The 22,755-nt window shown below is 41.2% G+C and overlaps 1 protein-coding gene across 1 annotated transcript in view; it reads right to left on the bottom strand.

Moving 5' to 3' along the window:
* Positions 1 to 22,755, bottom strand: part of LOC144753053 (cytochrome P450 2D6-like) — a 466,095-nt gene that overhangs the window by 257,860 nt on the left and 185,480 nt on the right. Inside the window, exon 4 of the mRNA XM_078640854.1 lies at positions 1,460 to 1,620. Within this exon, the coding sequence (XP_078496980.1) occupies positions 1,460 to 1,620 (161 nt within the window). The remainder of the gene's footprint in view (positions 1 to 1,459; positions 1,621 to 22,755) is intronic.

The following is a 22,755-nucleotide window of genomic DNA, read 5'->3' as shown; positions in this document are numbered from 1 at the left end:
AACAATGTTGGGAAGAAAGGACGCAATTTAATAAGGATACTTTACATGGATAAAACATTGTGGAGGCATAAGCACGAAGTACCCCATATAGCAAAAAATGTTTTAGAACTGGGGTGGAACATCCTAAGCAGTTAGGGAGGTAAAATAACTAAACCTGGGGAAACAGTCCTAAATATTTGAAGAATCATATGGGTTATGGGAAAGTAAGATGGCATGTTTGGACTACCACTTTGAAGAGACTAAGGTAGTCTTTAAACCCAAAGCATACATTTTTCACAAACTCTTCAACATGTGGGGCTATGATTTATCCCCATTACCTGTTATTTTATGATTTCTCACACAAGCATTTCTTCAAATTTTCATGAGAAACAAATAGTCTATATAGGGAAGTTTTTTCTTTAAGTAGATATATCTCATAACTAGCTTAGCTGAGGCAGGCCTATATATCTCATAACTAGCTTAGCTGAGGCAGGCCTGAATTTCTAGGAGTAACACACGGTCACAAATCCTTAATTCTGAATTAGGAACTCTGCTTTTTATTTGTGGCATGGAGAGCAAAATATATGTTTCTGAACATCTCCTGGAATTATCATCCTCATTTTTAGAAATTAAATACGAGTGGTTATATTTCGCCTGTGTTCCAAGACAAATGTATCTTAGAACTGGGAAGTTGTTTTCATATCCTTAATATAGACAGAATATGTCTCCAGTCACTCTAACTTCCCTATCTCTAGACTCTTGAATATAGGCACTCTCTCTTTTCAAAAGCATTGGGCAAGAGTACACTACACATTAATCTCAAAATCATGTATTTCATTTTTTCCCCCAAATATTTCTAGGGTCACAATATTAGAGAAACCAATGTCTAGAGACAATTTGGAGTCATCTTTTGAATTAAGCATAAAGAATGAACTGTAGGAATTCTTCATTCTTGTTTACTTCCAGCTACAATATAAAAAACAATTTTATATTTCATTTCACATATGTCTTATCCCAGAGAAGATAGTCATTCTTTAAGATATTAGCAAACGCATGTTTTAGAGGTGAAAGTCATGACGCGCTAATCTTTTATAGTTGGTAACTCTTACAATTGTACTAAAATACATTAGGTGTGGATATTCAGACTTGCATTTCTAGGTGTGACTCAAAAAGACAAATAATATGCAACTTGGAGTCCCATGAAAGCACCCTGAACACTGGGATTCTTGACCATTACCTATTGCACATATGACATGCAAGAATATCATCTGATGTAAAGTAGATTGCTTCTGCAAGTTGCAATGCCATTCTGTTTGTCTACAGTTACATATATTGAACACTCATACCCTTTGTGATTTCTCAAAAACGTTTTTACTGAATGTATAAGATAATAGTAATTGTATATCAAAGTTACTATACTACTTGAAAACCCTTAGTAATGGCCACACAAATCTGTGTGGTGATAGTATCCATGGCTTACCTGTAAAAGTATATCAGTACCAGCATGTACTATATCATCAAAGAGCTTCAGAACTTTCTGGAATTTCTTGTCATCATACTCAAAGCGATCCCCAAAAATGATGGAGCAGATCACATTGCTCACAGCATTGTTTATCATGAGATGTGGGTCAAATGGCCGCCCTGGAAAAAGAAAGTACAGGAGAGCACACATGAAACACAGTTGTGGCTCTAAGGACACAAAAGGGCTCCTGATCATCCAAAGTCATAGTCAACTGTTCATTTCGTCTAGCAAGAAAGAAATGTGGGCCAACAGCCCTGGGCTCTGAAACAGAAGGAACCTGGGTAGGAAGCCCTTAGAGTAGAAACTTAGCACCATTGGCAAACATCCCTGGCTTAAAAAACCACATGAAGCATCCATTGACAGCCCTGGGCTCCCTATGGGCATAGGAACAGAGGAGCATATCAGCAAGGGCCGGCGATAATTATCGCTCAGCGCTCTTAGCGTGAGGATAAATATCGACGGCTAACGCTGAATTTTATCGCTGAGTTAGCGCGCTATCAGCAATGCTTATCTCAACAGCGATAAAATTCAAGGCGCAAGCTGCCAAATGTGCGATTATCGCTGGACATCCAGCGATAATTGCACAACATTTGACAATAGCTTGTTGATAGGGCAGGGCAGACTCAGCCATGATATCCACCCTTCATTGGATATCATGGCTAAGTCAGATGAAAAGCAGGCGTAAGGAAAGTAGCAATAACCGCATTAGCGCTACTTTTCTTATCGCTCTGCAGGTTAGCGTGAGGCTAGATAATAGGAGAAATGTCGGTTAGCGACATTTCTTACATTCTTTTGGAAAGGAACACCCACTTTGCATCTCATTAGAGATGCAAACCTGGGCATCAATGGAAAATGCGCTAAGGCAAGGATTCACGTGATAGCGTGACCTTGCTGATAAAGAGATAAAATTATAGCCGCTTTTCAGCTGAAAACGGACACAAAAGCGGCTATAATTTTATTGCGCCGCCTTGATGATATGCCCCAGAGTGCTTTAGACTTGAGTCCATAGTTACAAAGTTGTCATGCAAAGCAGTGCACCAACCAAAGTTGCTATGTTGTGGTACTTGAGAACAAAAGAGCAGGACAGTGTCATGTCGACTAAAAAATTGCACTATGCTGCTTTCTATAATGCTGGTGCACAATCAGGCTGCCTAGAGCCACACATGCACCTTTGCACCATAGTGCAAAGTGATTAATGTGAATTAACGGACAAACAAAAACAGAGAAACCACATTCTAGGAAACCAAATCATGCAAAATCAATTTGAAGGAAATACATTTTTAGGGAAATAAATATGAATCGAAAATGTAAGGAAACATTTTATTAAAGTAAAGATAATTTTAAGGAAAAGTCAAAAAATATATTGAACATGGGTGGAGCTTAGGACTAGTCTATGGATTTTGGTTTCAGAGATTGTTAATAAATATTTAGGGTTGGTCAGGGTTTTTTAGGGACCAGTAATTAATGGAGTACAGCCATAAAAAGAGTTTTTTAGGGTTTCGGGGTGGGTGGAGTTTATGGGTGTGACAGGTTTTTTTAAGTATCAGGAATAGGTGGAGTTTAGGGGTGGTGAGTGGTTGTTAGGATTGAGGGATGAGTGGTCTTTAGGGGTGTGAGGTGTAACAATTCTCAAATTCCTTAAACTTCACCCATTCCTACCAAATCTCAAATTTCAGGTTATTAGTGCTTACATTTTGTAACAATTAGATTATTGGTAAAGTTATTTCAGAAACATAAACTTTTCTAGTTTAGAAATACTTAACTTATACTATTATCTATTTACTATTTGATTTTATTTTGTTTAACATTATCAATACCTTTTGGAAGATTTATCTAAATTGTTATTGGTTTATAATTCTTTAAAATAATGTATAGTTTTGAGGGAATAGTAAATCTCACCCCTTTAGTGCCCAAAATATCCGCACAAGAGTTTAGATTAAAGCTAAACTAAAAGTCTGACCCTTTTAGTGTACCATACCTTCCCAAAATGGTTTCGTTTGGAATAGAAATAGTTGTTTCTTTTAGTGTCTAACATCATCCCCCAAAATGGTTTTGATTGGAGTGGGATTAGTAAATGTGAACCCTTTAGTGCCGACACTGTCCCTAAACTGACAGATTGGAGCAGGAATAGTAGTAAACCTGACAGGTTTAAGTGACCAGCACCTTCCCCAAAATGTTTTAGATTGGAATGGAAATAGTAACTCTGACCCCTTTAGTATCCAATGCCTTCACCAAAGTGACTTAGATTCCAGTGGGAATAGTAAATTTGACCTCATTAGTGTCCAATACCTTCCACAGAATTGTTTTGTTGTGTGTAATGTGTGGTTTTTACAATAGTAAGTACTAAATGTCAGTGTATGTACATGTCTTTATTTATGTATTTTATTTAATGCACAGTTTTAATTTTTATTATTTATCGATACATTTCTTCAAAGATACATACAGCATTTAGGTGTGTTGCAGTGATACATTATGTTTGTTAATTTCTTGGTATGCTATCAGATGTATTTTATATTTTAACACAATTTTAAGCCATGTATACTTTTACACAAATGGTACATAATAATATTCACATACATTTATTTTCTATACATAGCACAGTGCATTACTAGATTGATTTTTAGAATGCATTTTTAGTATATATTAATTAGTACTATTCAATATATAGTTATATTTTATAGTACTATTTGAGATATATATATATATATATATATATATATATATATGATTGTTTAACTTGTTTCACATTTTTAAACATCTTAAGAATTTTTTTTAACTTTTTCTAACACATTTTAATATGTTTTGTAACTTATCTATTGATTTTATAGGAAAATAGTCTTTTTTTCATTTTCATTTAGCAGCCATGTTTTCCTCTACCTGTATTTTGTACTCTATTAGTGTCATTTTCAGGTGGATTAAGTTTGTCTTATGTTATACTTAATTAATATATGTTTCTGTCGAGTGATTTATAAAAAAGACTATTTAAATACTTATTTTAAATTGTTTATGTTATACTGTTGTTGGTTATTGTTTTATTTCAGATGTGAGTATATTGCTAGGTGGTTCATAAAATTGATTTAGCTATTACTTCTTGGTAGACTTTTCCTTTGATATTTTATAAGGAGCCTAACATTTCCAGAGTACGTTCTGTTATTTTAGCTTTGATTTGGTTTACTGAGTATTCCAAACTTAGTTGTTGGTAGCTTTGCTCTTTTTGGAGAACTGTTGGTTGTGTTCTTCCTAGTGTGGCTTGGATGACATTGTTGGTTTTGGCTATTTGAGCCATGGTGCTGTCACAGACATTCCACCATGGTATTTGGAATTTGGATTTTCATCTGTTTCCAGAACGGTGCAATCTGCCAACCTCTGTGTCTCTAAAGTAATCCATTAGTGGAGTTTTTGGTAATTTCTTTAGTAAAATGAGGATTGTAATAGCATGTTGTAGTGCTTAACTATGCCTGTTACAGGTACATAAGCTAGGGTGCTAGTACCTTTTTTTGCAGATATTTCCAAATTATTTGGTTGGAGTGGTAATTGCAGCCTTTTATGGTTGTATGTGGGGTATAGATTTAGGTCCTGATTACGACTTGGCTGTCCTGACTGTCTGGAGGTTGAGCGGCAGACACCACGACAAAGTGCCCCTTGCCAGCGATGCAGCAGACTTAAATGCTGGATATTAGTTCACTGACACTGTAACTGCAGCCGTCTCCTGCCTGTCTAATTACACAAATACTGCAGCTCTGGTGGTCCCTTCATTGCAGTGCTCGGATGGCTGGGAACAGTCGCTGTTCATGTGCAGCACAGCAACAAAACAGTGGCCTTTGGATGGACATAATTACAACACACCTGGTGTTCCTTTGCTAACTGGGGACACCTGCATAGCACACTATAAAACACAGCCCATTTCAGACCATGACCAGAGAGAAGGCAGGCTATTTCTACCCTCACTGGTGACATTCCACATGCTTTTCTTGCTACATAATTTTCCTGTCTCCTGGGTGTTTTTTTCATTTTGTAGTGTTAGTCCCTTCACCATTTCATTGTGTCACATCAAAAAAAATCCAAATTTTTCGAAGCAAGAGTTGTCAGTACTAGTGGATGCAAGTATTGAGGTAAAGCAGTGGTTTCCAATCTGAGTGCCGCGGCACCCCGGCACACCCTCCAAACTAGCTAGAGATTCTGCACACCAAAGGTTCAGATTTTCGATTTCAAGTGATAAATTGCCCGTTAACATCACAGAAATGTGCGTTATTCAGTAAAATCATAGAACCTTATTTTCCACTAAATTGCAGCAGTGCATTTAGTGCAGAACTGAATGTTATTTGTGGTGATGGTTTACTCCTATATTCTGCTTAAGAAGCCAGCAACAAACAAGAGCATCTCCATGGCAAGAGGCTCCCGGTTCCCAATTCACAACCTGGGTGACATTGGTCATGGAATCAGGCTGCTATAGAACACAGGAAGGAAAAGCGATTTGTAATGAAGCTATACTAGAGCATGTAAGGCGCATTTTGAATTTGTGTGGCTGGAGCCCTACTATCAATGTACTGGAGATAAGCAGCACTCTTCAGGCTTATACAGTACTCAAAATTCATTTGGAAGAGGAGGCAAAAAGTTTGGTTGTTTTTCCAGGAGGATTAGGGAATATACTCCAGAACTGAGGAAAACACTACTGCTTTGAAATTAAAAAGAGAAAGAAGAAACACTACATACCCCAGCATGGAGAGAATTTCCCTTGCATCTGGAGAGCTGGGGTCTGATGGTTCTGAGTATCAGTAAAGGAAATCAACTGAGAGAGGCTGGAGAATAGTGACCACTGCTCAGCTTGACTATGACCTGCTCTCAGGTGCCCTATATGCCCTAATTCTTCCACATCAGCTGCTGCAACTGCATTTACCTGACAAGCAGTGCTTAGACCATCAGGGCCTGTTTACATGATGCAAATCTGAAACATATTTTATATAATCATGTACAGATGTCAATTGACATAATGGCAACTTTTGATGCATAATAGTTAATGGTTAAGTGTACTAGGTTTAGTGCAAACTACCATTTTTTAGATTACAAGAAACCTTTTTATGATGTATATAAGGTTTGTTTGTTTTTGTATGTATCGTGTAAATATTTCCTATGTGTAATTTTGTGTTTTATGTACAATTGCTTCTAGCCCTGAAGAAGTCACAGTGGTGACGAAACGCGTTGGCTGCTAGCAATTTCTTGAATCTTCAACTTGTTTATCTTTGAATAAAAAGCCCTACTTCAGAAATTACAAGACTTGGACCTTACTTCTGTTTGGAAAGCGTTAATATTGTATATTTGTGAATAACTGTTGCATACTCTTGCAAATAATACAATGTATATATAATTTGCCTTGTGCGGGTCTTTTTGTTTTCATTATTGTATGTGATGTTTTGCATCACATTGTAGGGGGTGTTTACGGGTCACGCCCTCGACCTATACGCACAGGCTTTTGAGAACGAGAAATAAGACCAAAAATAGTGGAATAGTGTGCAGGCAGTCAATAGCTCTGACCCAATTTTGTTGTGCTATTTAAGTTTGTAGAGCTCGACTTGCACTGTCCTGAGTCAAATAATAAGAAATACCTTTCAGTTTCCACATAATGGATTTTGATGATAACAGGGAGGAACTCCTAGGGGGTTTATTTGAGAAATCCAAAGGTGGGACTACTCTGGCAGCACCTAAAACCCCTCAAACTGAAGGGCTAAAGAATAAGTTTCTAAGACTAGAGAGACTTAAAAAATCAGAACTCGCTAAGTGGTGGGATGGAGCAACACTTAAAAAATACCTTGAAAATCGTAGAATACCAAGAGGATTACGAATCCTCATCTTCCCAAATTATGAAGATTTGGAATCCGACCACTTGGAAGAATGGGAGGAGGGCCTGTATGATGCATCATACAAAATGATGGACATCCTGATAAGGAATGCAGATCGGAAGGTCAAAAAAATCAGAGATGAAATAGTGGCTCTGGAAAAGGAAATACTTGACACCAAACTGACTGAGGTAATTCAAAAGAATCAGGCAATCCTCAAAATAGAACTGAATAAATACCAAATGTATCTCAAAGATAAAAAACTTCAAAAAATAGATCGAGATCAAAGGGACTATGACAGAGGTCGAATATTTACCTTTGCAAGAAAGTACGATGATCTAACAGCAAAACGAGTGCAGGCCCCTAATAAACCTAGCAAAGAACCCAGTATCTCATCAAGCTCCACCTCAATCTCCTCAATAGAAAGTGTAGGGAGTGAGGAACCAAGTACCAGTCTAGGAGCAAGTGAGAGACAGTCGTTTTTTTTACAAGAAGTGCAACGGTTCAGGCTGGGGAACAAAAAGAAAGTTCAAGGAAACGAGTCAGGCGGGGTGGCAAAAAACACAAGGGCAGGTGTAAAAGCAAGGAACTCCAATGCACAGAACCAATGACTACTGAGAATGTGAACCACGATGTGGGCAGTACTGTTGATGTGAACAATGATAATGAATTGAATGTAATTAACTTGTCAACTAGAACATTGACTCTGGAAGAAAAAGTCATATTATGTAAAGGTCTCAATTATTGTATTACTGAAATGCCTGCCATGGAAAATGTACATATTGACCTATACAAATTTGCACGCAAGTTAAAATTAAAAACTTATTTTGCAGAATGTCCTGGTGGTTGTAGTTCATCTGGGGGGTTTGCATTAAATTCTGAGTTTACCATTGCTGATATTCAATTGTCACATACTATCGCCACACTGGATAATGACACAGAAATAGAAAGCCTAGTGGACTTTGCTCGTGACCTGGACATAGTGGAAAATACTACCTTGGATAGTGGATTGAAACCCACTTCCAAATTTGTACCATCTAAAAATAGTTCATCAGCAATAGATGATTTTATAACTAAAGTCAGTCGAGATTTGTATAAGTTGGAAGAAACTCATGGTCCCCAGTCTAGGTGTAAACATGAGTACAATCTCACTAAACACGACAAAACCCTTTTAAAACAACTGAAAGAAGATCCTAATTTGGTGATCCGTGAGGCGGATAAAGGGGGGAACATAGTTCTGATGAACTATGTTGACTATGTTGGGGAAATAGACAGACAGTTAGGGCAACAGCAATGCTATAGACGATTGACAGTAAATCCCACGATTCAGATTGAGAATAACATCAGTGCACATTTGGTGGAATGGAAAGAGTCGGGACTGATATCAGAAACTGAATATAGATACTTACAACCCTATAAGTCACGACACCCATGTGTTTATATACTCCCCAAAGTTCATAAAGGTGGAATATTTCCACCAGGACGTCCAATTATATCTGGGAACAGAGGGCCTACGGAACATCTGGCTGAATATGTTGACGTCTATCTACAACCCATTGTAAAGAATTTGCCCTCCTTTATCCAGGACAGCAGGGAATTATTGTGCAAACTGGAGGATTTCCAATGGGAACCAGACACTCTCACATTCATAACTATGGATGTTGAGAGTTTATACACTTGTATAGAAATTGAGCAGGGGACTCGGGCACTAACCTATTATCTGTATAAAAGAAATGCTAGCCATTTACAGCACTCTGAGATGCTTATACAAATGGCTAAACTAGTACTAACACAGAATGCGTTCCTACATAACAACAAATGGTTCCTACAGCTGCAAGGTACAGCTATGGGTTCACGGATGGCACCATCGTACGCGAACCTCTTTATGGGGTTATATGAACTGGAACATGCCTGGGGACCAGGTGCAGGGCCATGGCTTGACAATATCCTCTTTTACGTCAGATACATTGACGATATTCTGTTGATATGGAAGGGTAGTGAAACAACGTTCACAGAATATTTCAACTATTTAAATGACAACACCTTTAATGTGAAACTAACCACTAGCAGTTCTAGGTCTGAAATTGTGTACTTAGACCTGAAATTATATGTGGTCGGAAATAAAATCCATAGTGACATGCACAAAAAGCAAACAGCTTGCAATAGTGTATTGCACGCTGATAGCTGTCATTCACACTCTACCATCTCGGCCATCCCATATGGTGAAATGGTTCGCGCGCGACGAAATTGCAGTCAGGAGGATAATTTCAATAAAACTCTAAAAAACATACAAAGTGACTTTAAAACAAGAGGGTATTCAGAAACATGCCTAAAAACTGCAGAAAAGAGAGCCAAAAAACTGAAGCGATCTGAAACTCTGGTACCCAAGCATAATAGGAAGCAAGATGAACTTACGCAGGTTGCATTCATAACAGAATATGGTATGTTTAGCGGTCATATCTATAACATCTTGAGACGACACTGGGGCATACTACAAGACAGCTCTGTCCCAGGGAATGCCATTTCTGCACGACCAAAAGTTGTTTACCGCAAAGGCAAAACCATCAGAGACATATTATGTCCCAGTTATGTAGAAGAAAGGAAATCCAATCCAAATGCATGGCTGCCGATCGGAGGGATGGGCTTCCACACGTGCGGAAACTGTAATGTCTGCCAATATGGCATGAACAGATGTACAGAGTTCCAATACAATCGGTCAAAAAATTACCGTATAGTTTCTTTTATGAATTGCAATACCACCTTTTGCATATATGTGTTGAAATGCTTCTGTGGGAAGATATATGTGGGAAGTAGCAGTAGACTACTCAAAATAAGAATCCAAGAACATGTCAGGGACATCAAAAAAAGAGATGAACGTTCCCCAGTAGCACAACACATAGCAGAGAAACACCCAACACAGACTAACATCCAGTTTCATGCAATAGATCATATTCGGGCTGGAAACAGAGGAGGAGATAGAATAGTGAGACTACGGCAAACAGAGGCAAAATGGATATGTCGTCTGAGGGCCGTGTCTGAGGGACTTAATTTCACAAATGAATTTCATCATTTTCTTTAACCCTCCGTAAGAACGCCAAACTAAGTCAAGTGTGTTATTTAACGTCCAGCCTGATATACCTTTAATTCCAACATCTCACACTGTATGTGTTTACATGCAGTGATGACAGGCTAGGTGACAATTGAATATGCTCTGAATAACTATTAATCAGCAAATTCTTAAAAACATCCTGATCTCTCGCTGTTCTATATTGAATTAAATGTGACAGCGTTATTTCCATAATACATGATACTGTAGTGATACTGAAGTGTAGGTTCACTTGGGCTAATAGTAATAAGCCTAATTGAAATTTTTAAATAGCTCCAAATAAACTCACAATGCTATCTTATGTGAGTATATATATCCAAATATGAGGACAAATGTAATTACCATGGTAATAATAATAAGGTATAACCAGTATGGCGGGAGTATCCGACTAGCACTATGTTCCATGCTCATTCAGTGATGGCACCGCGCTATAATACGATCCACGAACAAATGTGAAGCATACAATTATAAAAATTATATTTTCCAAGAGCATTGTATGCTGGTATTGCTCTATTATTATGTGCGAATAAACTAGATAAATAAATATAACTATAGGGATAGTCGTAATTTAATTATATATGCAAGTGCGGGTGAATCAATATAAACTCCAAATAAGCTCACAATGTTATCTTATGTGAGTATACATATCCAAATATGAAGAGAAATGTAACTATCATGGTAATAATAATTGAGTATAGTCATCATGGCTGGAGTATCTGACTAGCGCAATGTTCAATGCCTACTTAGTAATGGCGCCGCTCTATATTGCGATCCGCGAGCTTATGTGAAGCACACAATCATAAAAGACACTACATTTCCCATCAGTATTGTATGCTGGGATCGCTATTTTTTATGTGCGAACAAACTGGACAAATAAATATAACTACGGGGAGAGTCGTAATTCAACCATACATGCACATGCGGTTGAATTAATATATGCCGTTTTATGTACTTGTTCTCCAATGACGCCGCATTTGAGTTTCTGGTCGATACAAAGTTAGCTAGCATATGGACTACATCCCCCATCAGTATGGTATGCGGGGGAGATGACAATAAAGAGTTGTTTTACGACTACAACTCCCATGCGCCTGCGAGCGTCATGATGTGAGATTCAACATTTATGCGCGGTAAAATGTAATCAGGTCCAGCTGTTTGCATTTTGCAGTTAACGTTATGTAAGGCTAAGGGTATTTAAATGCGCTTGCATTTGTCCTCTTCCATCGACTGGGAAGGGACCATGCACGCGAATCGGGCAGCACGCTGAAAGTGAGTACAGAGACAGCCGTAGATACTTTGTGGGAGTGTGAGTAGCAGTCACACTCGGGTGATGCGATTGCCGCTAGCTTGACGTAATGTCACTCTGTGACACGCTCTCTTAATTTGTTGTAAAGTGCATATGCAGATATTGGGGAGGGTGCCATGGTTTCTTGCTGTATATAAGCATGCACAGAGACGGTCCCTGTCACTCCTCGTAGGTGCGAGCAGCTGTCACGTATGGGAGATACTTCTGCCGTTAGCCCAAAGCGATGTCAGTCTGGGACGCTTGTGTGGTGGGATGTATAGTCCATGTACAAGCAGGGTGGAAGGCGCCCTGGATGTTGCTGAATAAAACCAAAAAGCCTGTCCCTCTGCCTCTAACATGTCATTACCTATTGCGAAAAAATTTTATTCGAATATAGAGATGTAACTGGTGACCCTTTTGGTTCTCTCAGGAGAAAAAAGCATTTAGACTATCCCATGTTAAGAACTAAAACCAATTTGGGAAATGGTATAATTGAAATGTCTGTTAGAAACAATTGAACAATTCTCGATTTTAAAATACTCACCATTTAATCACAAAATAAGAACATTAGTTGCTAGATTTATAATGCCCAAAAACCCTATTGTTGATAATTGAATATGGGTGGGTGGATGATATAACATCACACTATTATGCCCTAGTTAGGACCCTGATAAAAATAGGAGACTGAATAAAATGGAACCATTTTAATAAATATCTTAATAAGATTTTTTAAACAGTTGCAATACTAGATCACTGTGATCAAGTAGGACCATGGAATTCCCCAAGAAATAGGAGATTGTATAAAGTGAAAACACTACAATGAGTGCCTAAATTTTGATTTTTGCATGTTATTTTAGATGCCTAATACTTACTGAAGAATTTCTGTTGGTCCCATAAATACAACTATCGGAACTCGTAGGACATAAAAAAACGAGAAAGACGCTACTTTGGACATATCAGATTACTCCTGATATTGTAAGTAAAACTCTGTGGGTATTTATAACGACCCTTTATTATGACACACTATATATGTTAAGTAGGTATTCAGGTATATTGTATATATTTTTAGATCCCGATGACACAGATGGGAGCATCGTTAAATGCTGTACATTAGAGGAAGATTGAGAAGTCTAAATCAAAAGTATAAGGAACTAGAAGAAGGGATTTTTTTGATTGTAAGTACCAGCTAAATCTATGGACTCTGTGCATATCATCTGTATGTATCCATAGGAACTCAATATATATACTTGATACCCTGTAGGTGTTCATATTGACGAATCTTGGTTCAAACGACGCAAGCTCTATTTTACACAGCCCAACTGATCTTAGAGGTATGCAAAATGCTCTATATCGATAAGAAAGTGGTTCTGAAATGAGAAATTAGGAGTATGATGTTGTAGCAATGTAATTGTAACATAGCAATAATTTGGGTAGCTTTATTGTCTTAGTGTATAATACTGAACACACACTGATTGCTATATGACGTCGCCAAATAATAAGGAGATATAACTGATGATATTTTTAAAATAAATGCGAAATTAGATGAGTTTTTGAAGTTAATTTCCTCCCTGTGTTAGCTTCACACTCGAATACTGTGAGAATGTACTTCTTAGAAAATAATGTATTTGTGATAACATCTAACGCTTTCCAAATGTATGCAGTGGAATGATGCAAATCTGAAACATATTTTATATAATCATGTACAGATGTCAATTGACATAATGGCAACTTTTGATGCATAATAGTTAATGGTTAAGTGTACTAGGTTTAGTGCAAACTACCATTTTTTAGATTACAAGAAACCTTTTTATGATGTATATAAGGTTTGTTTGTTTTTGTATGTATCGTGTAAATATTTCCTATGTGTAATTTTGTGTTTTATGTACAATTGCTTCTAGCCCTGAAGAAGTCACAGTGGTGACGAAACGCGTTGGCTGCTAGCAATTTCTTGAATCTTCAACTTGTTTATCTTTGAATAAAAAGCCCTACTTCAGAAATTACAAGACTTGGACCTTACTTCTGTTTGGAAAGCGTTAATATTGTATATTTGTGAATAACTGTTGCATACTCTTGCAAATAATACAATGTATATATAATTTGCCTTGTGCGGGTCTTTTTGTTTTCATTATTGTATGTGATGTTTTGCATCACATTGTAGGGGGTGTTTACGGGTCACGCCCTCGACCTATACGCACAGGCTTTTGAGAACGAGAAATAAGACCAAAAATAGTGGAATAGTGTGCAGGCAGTCAATAGCTCTGACCCAATTTTGTTGTGCTATTCCTGTTTACCTCCTTACCACTCACTCCAACCGTTTTCCTATGATGAGAGGCCAGAGAGCGATTCTACCCACCTATGCACCTTTGGTCAATGACGAGCAGCAATAAAATTCAGTTTGTCCTTCATACCCGTGCAGCAATTTTGATCTCTACATTGGCAGTTCTGACATTGCTAGTGTCAGTTGTTTCTGCTGACTATGCAGCGCTGTAGAACACACCTGTTCATCAGGGGTGCAAACCCTGAGCTAAAACGAAATTGAGATAGGAAGAAAGCATAACCAACCCCCAGCATGGAGGGTGCTCAAACAGAGCCGTTCCACCAATGCTGCCTGACAACAATAGTGTATTCCATCTGCAGCACGAAGTTTGATACAACCTTACAAACCTGTGCCCTGACTATGTGCTTTGACTACAAAGATAAACTTACAATTAAAGCTGTATTTCTGTCATAGATGCTCCAACAGCCCACAGCATGGTTTTAGCTCCAAAGTAACTACAATTACTCTGAAGAGAACAGATCACAATATTTGGACACCTGAAGTGATACAGTACATCTTCCTAAGGTAAATAAACTAATTTTCCTTCTTTATTGTGTGTGATAAATGTCCCAACTGAACTAGGGATTCCATACCATGCTACACTACAGGAATACACCATGACTGTTTGGCTTTTGTAACCCCTGAAACTAAAAGCTTAACATTGGAGTTAATTAGTAATCCAGTGAGGCTGCAGTAATACCTGGTCCTTTTGATTACATGGAAAACTGAAGCACTTGTAACAAGGATTGCCTAAATGCCCCAAAGTCCATAGACTCCAAAGACATGACCTGACACTCAATATGATGAATACCATTGTCATTGTGACGATAGTTACGGATTTAGCTAAAACAGTGATAATACCCACAATTATACACATGTACCAGATGCTACCACTTACTCTGAGCAGTTAAGATACCCAGATATACAATCTGCAATATAAAATGTCAACATCGCTGGCACTTAAGGAGAATGGCCCAATATTTTTTAAACCTATAAGAGCCACATTCAATGGCCAATAAGCCAAGGGAACCGTGGGTTGAAAACGTTAGGGAACCACTGGAGTAGAACCATATGTGTTTGGAGCCCAAGTTCAACATACTCCTCTTAGAGGGAAAAAGGAAATGTGGGACAGAATAATCTGCAAAGTGAATACAGTAGGCGTCATTCCACACACACAGGGTATTTTAGGAAGCGCTGGAATGACCGCAGTACCAAGGTATGTAACCTAGCCTCCAGGCAACACCGGTAGGCCCTGAGAACTGATGCTCGCACTCTCATAACATAACATGTGCATTTGTAAAGCACACGTTCACAGCAACGGGGTCTCTTGGCACTGAATAACAGATGTTTACTGTCACCCAACTCAATGGTACTCATTTTATTGACCTCAAATGGATGAAAGGCTGAGGGGACCAGCCTTGATTTGAGCCTATGGCCATGCGGTTGAACACAGGCCCCTGCAGTGGATGCATTAGTCCACTGAGCCACCAGACCCGTGCAGTTACAACCCTGGGAGGAGAAGGTCCTGGCCATCATCCACACTGAAGTCATGCATGGAAACCCTGGGGGAGCAGTGTCTGGTTAGAGTCACTTCACAAACTAACAAAAAACCTAAATAGCCGCATCAGTCACAAACCAGATCTCAACAATGTGTGTAGCAAATATTTCCCTAATTTACAAACTGGAAACTATCAGCGTCAGAGGTGAAATTATTCCTGTGTGAATATGTTGTGTTGCATATGGGATATGTTGCAGCACGTCTCACACCATGATGCTGACAAGTGTATTAGAAATGAAAATAACCCCTGGTACCTCTAATCTCATCCAATGTAAGGGTATAGCTCATACCAACAGATCAATGTCTCCAGGTATGACACCAACCATTTAGATATGGCAGGCAATATGGTACTGAAATGACTACAACTACCATGATGCCCTGTGTCAGTCATCCAAAACAAGATTGAAGTTTCTATGTGCACAATGTCAATTGTTACACAAAAATAACGAATCCACAACGGCCATGGAGTGAGCACACTACATCCAATGAGCTCCTCAGATACTTTACAGTCACTATACTATCATGTATGTAGCCCTGGTCACATCAACTGGAATATAGCATGGCATGATGTATGACACAACAAGTGTGTTGGGCCAACATAGAAAGCCAGTAACAAAAATCCAAGAATGTGAAGTGGCAGGTGGCCCTTTGACTCAGCACTGCTCACATGAGCACAAATGGTAAAGACAAAGCAAAGTTGTGTCAACTAGAGTCTTGTACTCAGCTAGGCCTAGGAAAGGATAACATTACCAAACACATCACTAATATGTTGGATAGAATGGATGTTAAATGTCATGTAAACTACATTAACAAACACCCTGCAACTCTGGACATACTATGGGCTGTGTATATGAATTGCATGCGTATGTAATCTCTAATTGTCACAATAACGTGCACCAAAACTGAAACTATCAACACATTAATTCCTACCTATTGTTTTTCTAAAAGATCTCCCACCTCACAACACAAATCCAACAAGTATTACACCAATAGTCAAAGTAAGGGCAGCAATGCATTTATCTTTCACAAGTTCCATCCTGTACACTGGGATAATACCTGGTGGTATCTCACAAACTATGTTCAGTTGTATGCTAGGATAACACCACTTGTATTAGAAGAGACATTTACAGCTACATCCAAGTCACCAGACATCATGATTAAGTCAGTTTAAAGTGCGCTTTGCATCAGTAGAATACACTCCCACATGCGACTGGAGTCCATGATGCTACGCATATTGTATAAAGACCAACACACAACAGGGAACAATTCCATAGTACAAGTCCGACCTTCCATTCAATTACTCTGCAAGTTGTCTTGGAATAAAATCATGACACATGTGACTCTTGTTCCTGTTGAATTGTTCACATTCCATTGTAGGCCCAGGCTCTGTTCTCCAGAGATTGACTATGTTGAATTTTTTATATGTTTGAATTCTAATGCACCCTTTAAATGTTGTCCTCTTCTAGGTACCTACACCTTGTCATCTTCATTTGGAAACTGCAGAGTTGTGACATCTGCAGTCGTATGTTACTGTTTGAAAGTACAAGGGTGAAATGGCTGGCTCCTAGAACTGACAGGCGCAGAGGTACTCCCAACCTTGAAGAAATGAAATGAAATGAAATGAAATGAAAAGTGAATTTATAAAGCGCGATTGCTGCCCAGGGGCGTTCCAGCGCTAGTGTAGGCTAGTGATAACTGAGCACTGAGGGGGAATCAGCCAGAAGAATTAAAGGGGGGTAGTGAACAGGAAGGTTTTTAATTGTTTCCGGAATGATAGCAGATTGGGATTAGACCGAAGTTGAAGAGGGAGAGAGTTCCACAACTTGGCAGCATTTAGTGCGAACATCCTGCCACCAGCCCTTGCTCTTTTTACTTTGGGTATTGAGGCTAGAAAGGCCTGGGTGGAGCGGAGATTTCTGGTTGGGTGGTAGTGAGCTATTAAATTGCGGCTAATTTCTGGTCCCGTCTGCCAGAAAGCCTGATGAGAGATGCACATTGCCTTGAAGGCAATTCTCTGTCGTACCGGTAGCCAATGCAGCTTGCTAAGTCCGGGCTTGACTGATTGTCTGCAAGGCAGCTGCAGCAGGGTGCGGGCTGCGCAGTTCTGGACTACCTGGAGCTTTCGCAGTGTGAATTCCGGGGCACCAAGGTAGAGGACTTTACTAAAGTCAAACCGGGACTGGATCAGACCCTGAGCTGCTACCTGTCTGGCCTCCATTGGTAGAAGGGGAAGAACTTTACTCAACATTCTGAGGAGGCCAAAACAGGTCGCAGACAGTTTGGTGGCCTGGGTGTTGAAGATGACAAGGTGTAGGTACCTAGAAGAGGACAACATTTAAAGGGTGCATTAGAATTCAAACTTATAAAAAATTCAACATAGTCAATCTCTGGAGAACAGAGCCTCGGCCTACAATGGAATGTGAACAATGCAACAGGAACAAGAGTCACATGTGTCATAATTTTATTCCAAATACACCTTTGGCTACAACTTTTCCAGGTCTGGTTTTTCTTATAAATCTGCTTAACAGACTTCTGTCATCATCACAACATGAGGTGCTGTAGCAGACCTAGTAAAGTAAGGTCATAAAAGTACTTACACTAAGGAGAAGAAGTTGCTGATGAGATCCTGAAGAAAGGCCCCTCATTCTTCTTCATCACTATCACCAAGTCAGACATAAGTAAAAAAAAATAGTCACACAGTCAATGTTGACCTGCCTTGACATTACTCATACAGAGTTAGAAGATGATGATTGATGATGATGATGATTTTGGATTTGTTGAGCGCGTAGCTACCCAAGGGCGTCCCAGCGCTATCGTATCAGCATGAAGTGCTCCTGGGGGGAATTATTGGGGGAAGAGCCAGGTCTTCAATAGCCTGCGGAATGGCAGCAGGTTGGTTTCTTTACGGATGCTGAGGGGGAGGCTATTCCAGAGCTTAGGGGCGTTGTATGCGAAGCGGCGCCCACCCGTGCGCGCTCTTCTTATTCTGGGGATGCTGTCAAGGAAACGGGAGTCTGACCTAAGCAGTCTAGTGGATTTGTGGGGTTTGATGAGTGGTTTTAGTATGGAAGGGCCTTTACCCTGTAGGATTTTGTGGGAGATGCACAGGGTTTTAAAAGCGATGCGCTCCTGAATGGGGAGCCAGTGAAGAGCTTTGAGGGAGGGTTTAGCCGAGCATCTGGGTTTCGTCCCCGTGAGGAGTCTTGCTGCGGCATTCTGAGCGTGCTGAAGTTTTTTGATGACAGCTACTGGGGCGCCCAGGTACAGGGCGTTTCCGTAATCCAATCTAGAGATAATAAGGCCCTGGATAAGAATTTTTCTAGACTGGGGGGGGATAAGAGGGAGGATCTTCCGGGCAGTTCGCATGAGCCCAAAGCATGTGCCGGCTGTCTTTCTCGTTTGGGCTCTGAAGCTGAGGTCCTGGTCAAGCCAGAAGCCTAAGCTCTTGATTTCATTTTTTGGTGTAGGGGGGGAGCCCATGCTGGGTGGCCAGGCGAGGGACTTGGGGAGTTTGTGCGGGTCGCCTAGGAGCATAATCTCAGATTTCTCGCCGTTAAGTTTGAAGCGGGAGTCGCCCATCCATTTAGATATGCTCTGCAGGCAGGAGACCGACCAGATTCTCCATGGACTGGTCGGACTGATTGATGGAGACGACTAGTTGGGTGTCGTCGGCGTACATGACCACCTTTATGCCGAATGGTGAGACTATGTCGTCTAAGGGGGCCATGTAAACGTTAAAAAGTGTGGGGCTCAGTGACGATCCCTGGGGAACCCCACATTGAAGGGGAAGGGCTTTGGAATGACCGTGACTATCGGCCATTTGGAAGGTCCTATGCTCTAAAAACGATTTTAACCAGGCCAGGGCGGTCCCAGTGATTCCAGTTTTGTGGAGACGGTAGAGGAGGATGGTATGGTCCAATGTGTCAAAGGTGGCGCTCAGGTCCAGGAGGATCACTGCCACTGATCCCCCTGCGTCCAAGATGGATCTAGTCTCCTCTGTCACGGCCAGGAGGGCGGTGTCGGTCCCCTGTCCTGGTCTGAATCCTGTCTGGGAGTGGCGAAGGACGTTGTGGGTCTCTAAGAAGGTGGATAGCTGTTCATTCACAATTTTTTCCGTCGCTTTGCTGATGCCTGGAAGGAGGGAGATAGGTCTAAAGTTGGAGGGGTCCGTGGGGTCTAGGTGGGGTTTCTTGAGGAGTGCGCGTACTATCGCTCTTTTCCAATTGGCGGGAACTATCCCTCGGGAGAGGGAGGCATTAATCAGCCTGGTTAGGAGGGGGGATGATGTAGGAGGGATTAATTTCAATTTGCTCATGGGCGCTGGATCGGCCGGGGACCCACTCTTCACTTGATTGAGGGTGGCCACCAACTTCTCAATGGAAATGGGGGAGAAGGCATCCAGGAAGGGGGCGTCTCGGTCGATGGGCCAAGCTGGTGGGTCTGTCAGGGGGTGGAGCTGGGGGAAGGTCTTTAGAATTTTGAGAATTTTAGAGGAAAAACACTCGTCAAGTTGGGTGCATCTAGCGCCGGTAGGGTCAGCGACAGGCTGATGTTCGGGGACTTTCATAAGTGATCGTACTATACGGTAGGTATCCTTGGAAGAGTTGGCTGCAGCTAGAATTTTTCCTTCAAAGTAGGCAGCTTGTGTATCTTTTATAAGGATTTTATACTGTTTCATGGATGATTTATATGTTTCTTTGCTGTTTGATGCCCAATCTTTCCTCCAGTTCGCGCAATTCAGGAGTAAACCAAGGTGACTTGAATGATCCCCTCTTACTGGGGAGGTGTTTATAGGGGAGGACCGAGTCTAGGGATGTTTCTATCCAAGTTCGAATTTGGGTGTCCGCTAACGAGGGGTCCGGATTCAAGGTGGGAGTGGAGGCTGTCAGCTGGCTGGTCCATGCATCCGTGTCTAGTTTGTGCCACGGGCGGGAGGGTGCCTGGGTTGGAGGGCTGTGAGTGGCTTCGGTGGTGATCGGGTGATTAAGAAGGATCAGGTGGTGATCTGTCCAGGGGATGGGGAGGGGTGTTGATGTGGTGAGTTCCGGGATATTAGAAAAGATAGGGTTCAAGAGATGGCCCTTGATGTGAGTGGGGTGGAGATTTTTCAAGGAGAGGCTGAGTGCGGCTAGATCTTCTTTCAGGTCTACAGCTATTTTGTTCCCTGGGTCGTCAAAGTGAATATTAAGATCTCCTAACACTGTGAAGTTGGAAGAGAGACAGGCTAGAGAGGTAGCTGTATCGACTAGTGAATTAGGGAACGGTCCAAGTGGGCCTGGGGGTCGATAGACCAACAATCCCGACAGAGTTTTCTCCGGGAAACGGTGTATGGAGAAGTGGATGTTTTCACAGTCGAGGATTGGGCTGTCCTTGAACTGGCAGGAGAGGTGGGCTTTGGTGATAATTGCTATGCCACCTCCTGGCCCTAGTGGTCTGTCTAGGTGTTTGATTAGGTAACCCGGGGGTAGAGCATGGACTATGTCTGGGTCTGAGGCTGAGTTGATCCAGGTTTCCGTAATGAACAGCACTTCGATATCGTTGTCCAGTATGAGAAGGTTCATCTCGGTACTGTGTTTGGGGAGGGATCTGCAGTTGAGCAGGGCCATTCTGATTATGCTAGTTTTGGGGGAGGAGTGAGGGGTGAGTCTGTATGAGCAATGGTTGCATTTATTTTGACGCTCCTCGGGTGAAATTGTATGGAGACAGAGGTCAGGGGTACTATTCCTGAGTTGCCGAAGTGTGCCTGCAGAGTAACTGATGGGTGTCGAGCTGGAGGGTGCAGAGGGACTGGGCCCATGGCCCGTCCTGGCGCGGACGGGCGCAGACGGGCTTACCTTTGGCGCACCTTCGGCGTGCTTGCGGCGCGCCCGCAGCGCGCGTCCGCTGCGCGTCCGGGCGAGGCACATGGTTTTAAAGGGGGAGGGAGGGGCGTGGCCTCAGGGCAGTGGGTGTGGCCTGGCTTCCCGTGTAATGGCGGCAAATTTGTTCTCTGACCCACCGCAGCGTTTAGATCGGCTGCGCGGGGAGAACTGAGCAAGTTAAGGAGGGGGGAGTGCCCAGGGGAAGGTGCAACACACAGGTAAAAACAATCAATCCGATTTCAATTTTTGTTAAAAACGAGCGTTCCTCCCGGCTTCCGCCTCAGGAGATAGGTTTCAGGCTAATGCGGGCTTTTGCTTCAGCGCGGCTTATGTAGCGGGCAAAAGGGGGCGTGGCCTCAGGGCAGTGGGCGTGACCTGGCTTCCCGTATAAAACTCAGCCTTCTCATTTGCCAAATCTTGCAGTCGGGGGAACTGAATGTAGCTGTCATTGTGTCTCTTTAGAGAAGAAAGGACCTCTCCCAACACACGACTGAACATTGATTGAGATATACCACCAGAAAATTGTTTTCCCTTTCAGCCAAAACGTTGTTATCACATCTCTCTCTTCCATGGTTCGTATGTCTAGAAATGGGCAGTACACAAGAGGCTGCCTCAGCTTCCCTCTTCCAGGGTACCTATGTGTGGATTTACAAACAGTGCTAACATTGGGGACAGTGTTCAAAGTAACATGTTTCACAGAAGGGTAAAGTTATGTTGGAAAAAAGTCTCTGTGAAGCCATACTATACATATAGATTGTGTAAAGTCCAACATACACCTCCAATCACAATTGCGCTCTTCACATGTGCCTGTCACTGACATGTGTCAACCATACTTTCTAACATGTATCATGATTATGATGTTATATCGGATTTTCCCAGAATTAGGTTACTCACTGCCGGTGTACAGTACACCATGGTAAGATTCAGTTTCTACACAATAACACAACACACTGTGCTTTTGCTGCAAATGAAAGTGCAGAGCAAATGTTTTATAACCCTATCAACAGTTGTGAAGTAATTTCTAGTGGTGCCGACCCAGTTAGCATTCATCTATACAGTGACAGCAACTGCTAAAAGGGCAAAGCCTGAGAGCGATTGTAGGATATACTGAAGCTAAGTCAACCAGCAGAAGCTGACCATGTGGTTACATCCATGGTGCACACTTCCATAGGCTAATGTGTTTTGTTTTGATGCTTGCTGTCCAATGGCTGTGACCATCAACGCCGATGACAGCAAACATGGCGTACATGTATGCCGATTTTTGAAAAATAACTCACTTGCCTCCTGACACTGCTG

Source organism: Lissotriton helveticus, chromosome 1_1 (genome assembly GCF_964261635.1).
Source record: "Lissotriton helveticus chromosome 1_1, aLisHel1.1, whole genome shotgun sequence".
In the NCBI taxonomy this organism is placed as follows: Eukaryota; Metazoa; Chordata; class Amphibia; order Caudata; family Salamandridae; genus Lissotriton; species Lissotriton helveticus.
This window is presented reverse-complemented; position numbering and strand designations above follow the sequence as displayed.